General features: G+C 36.4%; 1 protein-coding gene across 1 annotated transcript; it reads left to right on the top strand.

Annotated features, from left to right (window-relative positions):
* Positions 1-338: 338 nt before the first annotated feature.
* Positions 339-12,012, top strand: LOC102800789 (alpha-aspartyl dipeptidase-like). The gene is made up of 8 exons (XM_006822509.2): positions 339-532; positions 2,013-2,101; positions 8,049-8,123; positions 8,529-8,608; positions 8,955-9,128; positions 9,722-9,781; positions 10,289-10,371; positions 11,753-12,012. Exons 1-8 carry the CDS (start codon positions 372-374, stop codon positions 11,808-11,810), a joined length of 780 nt encoding a protein of 259 aa, XP_006822572.2. The 5' UTR covers positions 339-371; the 3' UTR covers positions 11,811-12,012.
* The last annotated feature ends 1,350 nt before the right edge of the window (positions 12,013-13,362 follow it).

Here is a 13,362-nt window from a genome sequence, read left to right as displayed (position 1 = left end):
ACTGTAGTCGTCGCGCCGCGCATTTACGACATTTGTGTTGATAAACAGTAATTTCCCCACAATCCAGTGCGCTCTTATAATGGAAATTTAGGAATGATGCACATCTTGTGCATGTATTAAAACCAGCGATAACTTGCAGCGGAAATTGTAAGTTGGAAGATGTGACGTTGTACTGGCATGATATACATGTACTGGGATCCTTGCAATAATTAGACCATGAAAAAATAATTAGATTTGTCTGTGGCTACATTACAATGTACTGGCAAATTTGATGGGCAATGCAATGTTTTCTACAATAGCGCCAACTATCGGATTCAATCAATGTTGTACTGTTTTGGCCACGGGGCGGCGCTCTGCGGTGTCAATGGCCAATGATCTATCTACTGACCCTCTTTTTAGATAACAAAGTCGACATATTGTATTGCGAGACAACCATGGGAACTCGTCGTCTCCTTTTGATTTCTAACTCGACTTTGCATGGGAGTGGCTACTTGGAACATTGTCAGGATAACATCAAATCGTTTCTTGGAAGGTTTGTATTTGCGACAACACTGCAGCGTTAAAAATGTCAACTTAGTCAAGTCAGTAGTGAGCGTTTAAAATTTAGTATTACATGTACGAGTAGTAGTGGTCCTGTCCTTACACGGGGTTCACAGCGTTTACGGCCTGGATACTGATATGGTAGTCCTACGTCAGACTGCGGCACTACGTACATTTCAATGATAAAAGAACGACTGACTAAAAATATTACCAAGATATCACGACCACAAACAGAACCACGACTACGTCCGCTGTACTTTGCTCACTGCACCTGTTGTTGCAGACATGAGGTGCGCCCGCTCTAGGGGCTTCACCATGAGTTACTGCATGTATGTCCTGTTTTTTCATAATCACAAATGGTGCAGCTGTAGCTTGTGTAATTATTTGTATATTATTATTATTTGTTGACATGATTGTTATAGATTGTATAAGTGTCAGGGAAAAGATCAGTGTCACAAAATTACCCAGGGTAATATTCCTAGAAGATATACAGATAATAAATTCTAAGAAAAATGTGTTGACAATTCTATGGTATTGCTTTCACTTTCGTTGTGTACTGCTGACTGAATGCACAAGTTTTCGTACGACCTCTCTGTCCTCAGTGGTTTCAGCTGATTTGACTGTCAAGACAGAGGTCGGCATTCAGAAGGATACACCCCTTTATGTATGTAATAAAACCAGCAATAGATTACAATAATAATTTCTAACTGGAAGCTGTGATATTGTCCCGGCCCCCCCACTCAGGATCCATAGGGGGCCGCATGCGCGTTCCCATTTTCTCGGGAAAGAGGGTACTTTTTGACGATCTGTCTCGGGAACATTTTCCTGAGAAAATCGTAGAAAAGGGGGTATTTTTTGCTTGTTTTCCCGAGATTCTCTAAATAGGGGGTGTATTTCAAAACACTTCCCGAGATATACAAAAAAGAGGGGTTTAAAAGGAGTTCTAGACTGAAAAGTTCCCTAGATAGGGGGTGAAATTCATCGGAAAAGCCCGTGAAAGGGGGGGGGGGTAAATTTTCTTCTTTTCCCTAGATAGGGGGGGTCAAAAAAAATGAGGGAACAAGCATAGGCCCCCATAGGGAGTGGGGGGCCGGGGATATTGTACTTATATACTCTAATTCTTATATAAATTGGACCTTGAAAAAATAATTAGTTTTGTCTTTGTCTAAATTACTAGTATTAGTATATAATATTTAAATTTTAATTTTTTTGACAGTGGTCGAAAGTACAGGATGGGTTTTAGTCAGTAATAAGATGGAGGCCATTTCAATTTCATTTCAAAACTGTGAAGCATGCGAACAAAACTTATATTTATATTTCTTATCATTATTAAAGCAAATGCAGGTGGATTTAGAGCATGTGATTTCCTTGTTTACACAATCAAACACATTAGTTGAATTTGATGGTAATGCTTTGACGCATCTATGGCGTACATGTCACAGTAATGCTCCATCTTATTGTATTGTTTATAGCGATGTGAACCGAGTATTGTTCATCCCATACGCTTTGACAGATCGAGACGGATACGCAGCCATTGCTAGGAAGAAGTTTGAATCACTTGGCAAGTAGAATTATTAAATTATAACTTATGTTTACACCATGGGTTTACTTTCACCTGATTGTTTTACCATTGACTACCACTCGCCATAGTATACCATATTTATACCGTATTATCGCTACTTATCACATCTCACTGTTGTTACACACGTTGTGATTGGTTGAGACCCAGTCACATGACATTGAATAAAAATAGTCATGACCATACTATTGATGATGTCCTTGCCTTTGGCTCTGGTATCACCAATACTATGGTCCTGACAAATAATACTGTCAGTCACTTGTAATACATCAACCATGTTACTTGTAATCTACCATATGTAATACATCAACCATGTTACTTGTAATCTACCATATGTAATACACCAACCATGTTACTTGTAATCTACTATATGAAATACACCAACCATGTTACTTGTAATCTACTATATGTAATACATCAACCATGTTACTTGTAATCTACTATATGTAATACATCAACCATGTTACTTGTAATCTACCATATGTAATACACCAACCATGTTACTTGTAATCTACTATACGAAATACACCAACCATGTTACTTGTAATCTACTATATGTAATACACCAACCATGTTACTTGTAATCTACTATATGTAATACACCAACCATGTTACTTGTAATCTACTATATGTAATTCATCAACCATGTTACTTGTAATCTACCATATGTAATACATCAACCATGTTACTTGTAATCTACCATATGTAATGCATCAACCATGTTACTTGTAATCTACTATATGTAATACATCAACCATGTTACTTGTAATCTACCATATGTAATGCATCAACCATGTTACTTGTAATCTACCATATGTAATACACCAACCATGTTACTTGTAATCTACTATATGAAATACACCAACCATGTTACTTGTAATCTACTATATGTAATACATCAACCATGTTACTTGTAATCTACTATATGTAATACATCAACCATGTTACTTGTAATCTACCATATGTAATACACCAACCATGTTACTTGTAATCTACCATATGTAATACACCAACCATGTTACTTGTAATCTACTATACGAAATACACCAACCATGTTACTTGTAATCTACTATATGTAATACACCAACCATGTTACTTGTAATCTACTATATGTAATACACCAACCATGTTACTTGTAATCTACTATATGTAATACATCAACCATGTTACTTGTAATCTACCATATGTAATGCATCAACCATGTTACTTGTAATCTACCATATCTAATACACCAACCATGTTACTTGTAATCTACTATATGTAATACATCAACCATGTTACTTGTAATCTACTATATGTAATACATCAACCATGTTGCTTGTAATCTACCATATGTAATGCATCAACCATGTTACTTGTAATCTACTATATGTAATACATCATCCATGTTACTTGTAATCTACCATATCTAATACACCAACCATGTTACTTGTAATCTACTATATGTAATACATCAACCATGTTACTTGTAATCTACTATATGTAATACATCAACCATGTTACTTGTAATCTACCATATGTAATGCATCAACCATGTTACTTGTAATCTACTATATGTAATACACCAACCATGTGTGACACGGATTTCCGACATAAATGGGGAGTGTCAGCAAAAATAATAGATTCTAGATCCAGGTTGTGCTTACGTATAACTTTTATTGACTGAGTTTCACGGCGTCGAGCAGGAAGAGGCCCAAGTAGGGGATTTCCCTGACCACGTGACTCAGGTCAAACACCTCCGGCCGCATAGTGTTGCAGGCGGATCGAAAATAGAACAGGGGTGGACTACTCTGTTCTATATGAGTGTACAGGGAATTATTCTGTCCCGTTGCGGTACGCTCATTCCTTGCATTTTGGTATTGTATAAATAATAATAAATAAAATTAAAGGGGTGTCCCAAACAGCTCGTCACATCCTCCCTCTGTTTGTCGAAACGACGTCCTCGGCGTTTAACTAATCCCAAGGCTAAACACTTTGCACTTTAGCTTCTTCCTTTGATTTTGTGAACATTGACATGAGGTAGTCTGCAAATCTCGCAGGTGGTTGTCTAACTCGCTGTGGATAACGTTGAATTGGTTCTGAGGTTGATTCAGAGTTCTGGCATGATGTATTACTTGGTAGTGTACGTGAGAGATCTTGAGTTGAGTTAGTGGAAACTTCTCTTGGAATGTGTAAAGATTCTGTCACATTTATTTGTGTTCCTGTGGGTGAGCATGATGGTTGCTCTGTTAAAGCAGTTGGGCTACCTGTGACAATTGGTGGCTCAGCCTGTATAGTTGGGTTTGGCTGATGTTGAATGACATTGTTCAATGTTGAGGTAGTTTCTGTTACAGAGAAGTGTGGGGTTATATCTGTTTGAATGGATGTTAGTGGTGTCTGGCTAACAGAGAATTCAACAACATCTCCATTAGGTTCATCTTCGTTATCACTCAGATCATCTATGTCTGGAGTTGATTCTTGGCAGGTTGTTTCCTTTTGTTGTTTATGTGGAATATCTAGATTACTAGGTAGGAATGTACAAATTTTAAGCATATTGCGATGTAGGGTTCGCTCCTTGCAACTAGTTTCTGACCGTACAACATATACAGGCGAGTCTGGTTCCAGTTGTTTGACTATTAAATATGGTTCAGATTCCCATTTGTCACCAAGCTTATGCTTGCCAGTTTGTTTTAGTTTAGCTAGCACACGGTCTCCTGTATTGAATGATATAGCCTTAGCTTTCTTGTCGTATCTGGTTTTCTGACGATCCCTAGCCTTATCTGCATGTTCTGTTGCTGTTTTGTAGGCGATTTTTAGTCTTTCTCGCAGAGATTTGACATAATCTGATGGATCTACACCCACACTAGATTGGCTGTTAGCTTTGTCAGTGTGGAAAATCAGGTCTACGGGAAGGTTTGGGTGACGACCATACATTAAATAATGCGGAGAGTAACCTGTTGAATCGTGACGAGTGCAGTTGTATGCATGAGTCATTGCTTCAAGATACTCCTTCCAATCTGTTTTCTGTGATTGATCCAAGGTGCCTAGCATATTCATGAGAGTTTGATTGTATCTTTCGGTCATGCCATTCCCTTCTGGATGATAAGGTGTGGTATGGGTTTTGGACATCCCAGCCATCTCACAAAGCTCCTTGATGACTGCGCTTTCGAAATTTCTACCTTGATCTGAGTGTAGTCTCTTGGGGAATCCATATTGAGAAAAGAAGTATTTCCACAGTATTTTGGCCACTGTTTTAGCTTTCTGATCTGGTCTTGAGTAGGCCTGTGCATATCTCGAAACATGATCGGTAAGAACCAGTACATTCTCGATGCCGCCTTTAGATGGCTCTAAAGTTAGAAAGTCCATACATACCAGCTCCAAGGGCGCAGAAGTACGAATACTCACAAGTGGTGCTCTGTCTGCCGCTGGTGCAGCCTTGCGCAAACAACATCGTTTACACTCCTCACACCACACTTTCACTTGTGTGTACATCTGTGGCCAATAAAACCTACTACGAATAAGGTCCAGTGTCCTCTCAAAACCAAGGTGTCCCATATGGTCATGGAGAGCTTCAAAGATAGATCTACGCAGTTTAACTGGCAGGACCAATTGGTAGACTGGGTCTAAATTAGACGAATTCACCACACGGTAAAGTACACCTTCTCTCACACAAAGCTTATCCCATTGTCTCACAATCATTTTAGCCCTACTGTTCAAACTGTCTATCTGTCTCCTATTTGGCTTTCTCTGTAGTTTTCTGTAGGAAAGTGCCGGGGCGACCTCAACATCTTCCAGTTGATTTAATTCTAACTCCACAGGGGTCATGACAGGTAATGTGTTCGTCCCATCATTAGAAGTAATATCATACTCTGCGCTCTTTGTAGGTAGCTCAATATGTTTGTGCATACCACAAACTCCACGAAAAGTGTCTGCGACTTCACTCTGTGGCATTCGCGAGAGTCCGTCGGCGTTTGCATTATTTTTTCCAGGTCTGTATTTGATGTCAAAGTCAAATAATGCAAGCTGTGACACCCATCGCTGCCCTGTTGCGTCTAACTTTGCCGTTGTCTGAACATAGACGAGCGGGTTATTGTCCGTTAAAACAGTGAAGGTGTTGCCATATAGATGTTCCCTGAACTTATCTGTGACTGCCCACTTTAGGCATAGAAATTCCAGTTTATGGGCTGGATACCTGGTTTCAGCGGGTGCCAGACCTCTGCTGGCATAAGCTATTACTCTCTCTCTCCCTTCCTGTACTTGTGCTAGTACTGCCCCCAAACCTTCTCCTGAAGCATCGACCTGTAAAATAAAGGGTTTACTAAAGTCGGGGTAACCAAGCACTGGGGCAGTAGTCAACTTCTCCTTGATTTGTCTGAAGCTACTATCACATTCTTCAGACCATACAAAAGCGGTTGGGATACTCTTTGGCTGTTTACTACCCTACTTCTTCTTCCTTGGGTCTCCTGAAGTCAACCGAAACAAAGGTGCTGCCAACTTTGAATATCCCTTGACAAACCTCCGATAATACCCTGCGAACCCAAGGAACTGAAGCACTTCCTTTCTGTCTGCTGGTGTCTTCCAAGACCTGACTTTGTCAGTCTTCTCTGGGTCGGTTGATACACCATGGCGGGAAACAACATGACCTAAATAATGCACTCTCTCTTGCAGCAGATGGCACTTCTGAGGTTTAAGTTTCAACCCATGTTCACGTAACCGATTGAACACCATTTGTAACCTATCTACATGTTCCTGAAATGTTCTTGAAAAAATGATTATGTCGTCAAGGTAGATCAACAAAGTACTGAAGTTTTGGTCACCAAAGCATGTCATCATAAGGCGCTCAAATGTAGCTGGAGCATTTTGGAGGCCAAAGGGCATTCTATTCGCCTCAAACAAACCCATTGGGGTAGTAAATGCTGTCTTTGCTCTATCTTTCTCCGCTATCTCCACCTGCCAATAGCCAGCAGTAAGGTCAAGTGTTGAAAAATATTGTGCTTGACCAAGAGATTCCAATGCATCGTCAATGCGAGGGAGTGGAAATGCATCTCGTATTGAGCAGAGATTTAGCTGCCTATAATCAATACAAATTCGCGGTGTTCCATCCTTTTTTCGAACAATCACTATCGGAGAGGCATATGGACTCTTACTTGGACGGATAATGCCAGCAGACTGCATGTCTTCCAGGTGTTTCTTCACTTCCTGATATTGAGATGGTGGTATCCGTCTAGGAGGTAGACGGAATGGGTGGTCATCAACTAATGGAATCTCATGTTGGATTGTTGAGGTTTTACCATAATCAAGGGCATGCTGTGAGAACACATCATTGTTCTTTCTCAGTAACTCCTTAACTCAGTAATAAATAAAATTAAAGGGGTGTCCCAAACAGCTCGTCACACATGTTACTTGTAATCTACTATATGTAATACACCAACCATGTTACTTGTAATCTACTATATGTAATACATCAACCATGTTACTTGTAATCTACCATATGTAATACACCAACCATGTTACTTGTAATCTACTATATGTAATACACCAACCATGTTACTTGTAATCTACTATATGTAATACACCAACCATGTTACTTGTAATCTACTATGTAATACACCAACCATGTTACTTGCAATCAACCATATGTAATGCATCAACCATGTTACTTGTAATCTACTATATGTAATACATCAACCATGTTACTTGTAATCTACCATATGTAACACATCAATCATGTTACTTGTAATCTACCATATGTAATACATCAACCATGTTACTTGTAATCTACTATATGTAATACACCAACTATGTTACTTGTAATCTATTATTATACAACAGTGTTACTTGCAATCAACTACATGTAATACACCAAGTTACTTGTCAACTACTACACTTAATACATAAATCATATTACTTGTAATTCTTATATTGATGTTACTAATTGTTTTTACTGTAGGATACAAAGTGGACAGTATTCATGAGCAACCTAACGCGGTAGATGCAGTTAATAATGCACAAGCAATATTTGTTGGTGAGTAACCATAGTTACTGTTATCATAGTAACAGTAAACTATATCACTTCTATATTCACTTCTACACAATTTTTCCTGACTCATGAAAATTGTCACAAAACTAAAACGGATTACATAAATTTTCTCATTTTCAACCAAACTTGGAAATATTTTAACCATAGCCTGTAAGCAATACTGATATTTTTGCTAAAATAAATATTCAAGGTATAAATTCCAAGTGAAAATAAATTACTTTACAGTATTTAGCAAAAGATATTCTTTTCATTGTAGATTTTTCACCTTCTTAGTTTCACTCCATATGTAGATTATATTTGGTGTATCTGGTTGAAATTTATCATAAATTCATAGTTTGAAAGATAAACTGATAATAATAACTAAATGTTTTAATATTATTTAATTTTTAGGTGGAGGGAACACATTTCGTTTGTTGAAAACCCTCTATGATCAACAAATTGTATCAGTTATCAAGAAAAGAGTATTGGAGGTAAGTAGTAACAAACAAACAGCTTTATAGTCATTCAGACAATAGCTTCAGAAAATTGGAATTTATGCATTGTTAATATTGTGTTATATAAAATATGTTATGCTTTACTCAAAAATGTCTTCTTCTTCTCTCTATTATTGTTTTTTTCTCTTGACAAGTTTGAGTTGTTTGATTTCTATGTGTACTGCAATGTCAATTCCAAAAGAGCTGATTATAATAATGATTTGTTATCTTACAATTCTAAACATTGACATGGATATAAACGACACAATACATTTCATTCTCCATTATTTTCCATATTTTTTTCTCATTCATATAGTTATATAATAATTCTGTTTAAATACAGGATGGCGTACCGTATATTGGTTCCAGCGCTGGCACCAACGTCGCTACCAAGACTATCAACACAACCAATGATATGCCCATCGTATATCCACCAACGTTCGACGCTATCGGCTTAGTACCGTTCAACATTAACCCACACTATATAGATGCCGATGCCAATAGTAAACATATGGGGGTAAGATTGCATTCTATTTATGTTTGCAAGTCGAATATCGTATTTTTGATTTGTCAAGTGTACACTTTACCGGTAATGGTTTATAACCTTATTACTGTGAAGATGTGATATGTGATCTGCCTGCCAAGCATTAGGAAGAATCCTATGCATACAACATTGAATAAAGAAATGTACAGAAATGTACAGTTGTTGGGTATGTGTGTCCTCTCCTCGGTGTACATAAAAAAATCATTGACTTTCCTGTAGGATGCTTGCAATCTTCCCGCATGGAGCCTGTAAATGAGACTTGTTCTATTTAGCTTTCCAATAAATAAATTACTTACAACTGCCTTAATTTTGATTCTAATTAACTTTTTCACTTTTTCAATATTTATGGAAATGAACCCTAATTTTGGAGCCAGTAGATAAAATTTGGGTAAATTTTCAGTTTTTGCTCCAAAAATTTTGAAGAAATTGCAGACTATATGTATAAACAGTACTATTTTGTGAATTTGTGATGAAAAGAAGGAAAAGAAAAGTTTAATGCTGTTCTAGATAATAATTTGATTTTCTGATTATTATAAAAAAAATGGAGTTTTATGTTGTCTTTTCAGGAAACAAGAGAAAAAAGAATTCAAGAATTTCATGAGGAAGAAATATGTAGTACAGTTTTGGTAAGTCTGTTATAATTAAAGATCAGTTCTAAATTCAACTAACATGAAAAATGATAATACATGGATTTAGCTTAATTTAATTATCTAAATTTATGCAAATTACCCAATTAAGTATGCACACATGATAAGAATCAGTCTGATTAAAATTCGATTCAGGAAGAAGCTTTTTTTTATCTGATTAAATTGCTGAGCCAATCACGTTCAGGGAGTTTCACTCTGATGGGATTCGCAGCCAATCGGAGTGTGCCTTATAAAAAGCAGTATGTAACATGATATCTGATTGGTTGCTGATCCAAAATCAAATATAGTATATTAAAAGTGTACTTCTAATGGAGGAAATACACTATTGTTTTTGAGAAATATGTTTAATGCTGTTCAATTTTTGGAACCCAAATATAACTGGTTTGCATCATCGGGTTTATCCTTTTGAGAAAGTGACAAGTATTGGAATCTAATATATTTGTAAATATTAACACTGTGTACTGCATTTGTTGCTATCGTTACCAGGCTTTGAGAGAAGGCTGTATGCTGCTAGTAGAAGACAATAAGGCTACTTTACAAGGAGTAACAAAGGCTAGATTATTCATAAAGTAAGTCGTAATCTATGTGTTGTTGCCCTCTAATTTCAAGTCAGCAGATATTTCATTTTTGTATTCCCAACAAATCTGTAAGCAGACGTTGTATCATATTTAATATTTCAATAATGGAAAATTATTCATTTTTATGAGACAAATTAAATATAATGGATGGTATTGTACTATTTCCAATGCTTTTATGAATGAATAAAATAAAACCAAAAATACGCATATAATTAACACCCAAATAAAAGGCAGATTCTTTAGGCAGTGTATTTGAGGCCAAATTCAAATTTGTAGCCATTGTCTCTTAAAGGATGGCAGCCGTCATGCAGCGCATGTTTGAAATTCATGTAAGCAATTATTTTACACATGTTATATATACCGTTATGAGTTCCATATCAAACAGGATGCGTCGCTATGATCACGCCCCTTTAGTTTTTAATGTATGTAATGTAAAACTAACAAATGAAAACAAAGAAAGTTGACTGATTCTAATTGAATTATTGTACCAAAACTTAAATATAAATATTTTTAATATTTATAGGGTATACCATGATGACTATACCTTGTAAATATGTTCACAAATATACATGATATATTACTTAAGCAGTGTTTACATTTGAGTTTTAAAACTGTGTCAGAGATAAATAAATTTAAGTCAAGGCGTATACTTACTTACTACAATCTGTCAGGAAGAATTACTGAGAGTCTTACAACTCTTAATGTAAGATCGAATGTAACATTGGGTAGTACTGTAAACACATTAATTATTATTTGCTTGGGTTGTAATTTCGGTATTTTCGCTAATAAGTAAAATTTGCTAAATTAAACATGTGTGAAGAAATTGTGTGAACCAATTGTTTTGCTGGCAAACTCATGCACCTAAAACTTGGTGATTATGCTTAAAATATCCAAATAGTGAAATTAAATGTCAGTGAAAAATAGATGGTTTTACAGTATTCATAATGAATATGCTAATATAAACAAATCTTGAATTAGTGGTACGTACTGTACAGTTCCCTCTTTTCGTCACAAATTCACAAAATCCTGTTTATAGTTTTCAGAAGATCGAGACCAAAGAGCCAATTTTTTTTTGGTAAAAAATGAGAATTGACTCAAATTTTGTCTGTTGGCTCCAAAATGAGGGCTCATTTTCAGAAATATTGAAGAATATAACAAAAAGGTGCAGAAAAATGTGGACGAGAAAATCTGGTGGTAAAAAGTTCAACTTAAATTGTAATCTCATTTCACTAAACATCATCAAAAATATGATAAATCAAATCCCTTTGTTCATATTAACATACAGTATCAAAACAAAAATATTGAAAGAAACTCTTATTAATCATATTGCCTAATTAATATTCATTATTGTAATCTTCTCTTGTATTTTCAGGGGTCAATCACCGACTGAACATGACCCTGGGGCAGATCTCAGTCATCTGCTGAAATAACTGATCATAGTTCTAGGATGAACTACATATACATGACACCAATCTGATTATTGCGCATTTTTACTTCTTTACAATTTGTTATTCTCTTAATTATTCATTTTTCGTAGTCCGAAAACGGGGACTTATGTTTTGCCCTGTGTGCGTCCGTGATCACCTGTATCTCGAACATGCATGGACCGATTAAGTTCAAACTTCACTCATACATCACACATTATATGGGACATATGCACATGCATTTTTTTCGTGATAGCGGCCATTTTAAGGCCGAAAATGCATCAAAATCGCACATTTTCACCATTCCGGACCCGGATCTCAGTTGTGCATGGACGGATTTTGTTCAAATTTGGTACATACATTAAACATAATAGGACCTTGATGCACGTCATTTTTTTGGGGGGGGGGATCAAGTTCGAAATGGCCGACTGGCGGCCATTTTGTTTTAAAGAATTCAGTTCTGGATTCGTATCCGAGACATGTCTGGATTGATCAAGTTCAAACTTCACACACACAAGGTACATCATGTCACAAATATGTATGTGCATTTGTTTCATGATCTCATTAACGATAGCCAAATGGCGGTCGCTTTAAGGCCGAAAATGTATTGAAATCGCACATTTTCACCATTCCGAACCCGGATCTCAGTTATGCATGGACGGATTTTGTTCAAATTTTGTACATACATTAAACATAATAGGACCTTGATGCACGTCTTTTTTTTTCGGATCAAGTTCGAAATGGCCGACTGGCGGCCATTTTGTTTTAAAGAATTCAGTTCTGGATTCGTATCCAAGACATGTCTGGATTGATCAAGTTCAAACTTCACACACACAAGGTACATCATGTCACAAATATGTATATTTGTGCATTTGTTTCATGATCTCATTAACGATAGCCAAATGGCGGCCGCTTTAAGGCCGAAAATGTATTGAAATCGCACATTTTCACCATTCCGAACCCGGATCTCAGTTATGCATGGACGGATTTTGTTCAAATTTTGTACATACATTAAACATAATAGGACCTTGATGCACGTCTTTTTTTTTTTTGGATCAAGTTCGAAATGGCCGACTGGTGGCCATTTTGTTTTAAAGAATTCAGTTCTGGATCCGTATCCAAGACATGTCTGGATTGATCAAGTTCAAACTTCACACACACATGGTACATCATGTCACAAATAGATATGTGCATTTGTTTCATGATTCGCTTAACAATAGCTGAATGATGGCCATTTTAAGACCAAGAATGCATCAAAATCACATATTTTCACCATTCCGAACCCGGATCTCAGTCATGCATGGATGGATTTTGTTCAGATTTAGTACAATGTGTTGTACATATGCAGGTGCATTTCGGTCATGATCTGCTTTGAATGTATGTGTCATTCAAATATGAACGGAGCGGGGACGTGTCATTGACAATGACTTGTTTAAAATATATTTTATCAATTTCAATTTTGTTATTGTTCGATTGTTAAAACATTTCCCAATCAGGTAATCATAAAAAATTTGAATTAAGGAAATAAATGTTAAAAATAATGAAATCACACATAAAA

The sequence above is a fragment of the Saccoglossus kowalevskii genome, chromosome 17, assembly GCF_978046115.1.
Source record: "Saccoglossus kowalevskii chromosome 17, keSacKowa6.1, whole genome shotgun sequence".
NCBI classification, from domain to species: domain Eukaryota; kingdom Metazoa; phylum Hemichordata; class Enteropneusta; family Harrimaniidae; genus Saccoglossus; species Saccoglossus kowalevskii.
The sequence above is the reverse complement of the archived record's forward strand: the minus strand, read 5'-3'. Positions and strand labels throughout refer to the sequence as shown.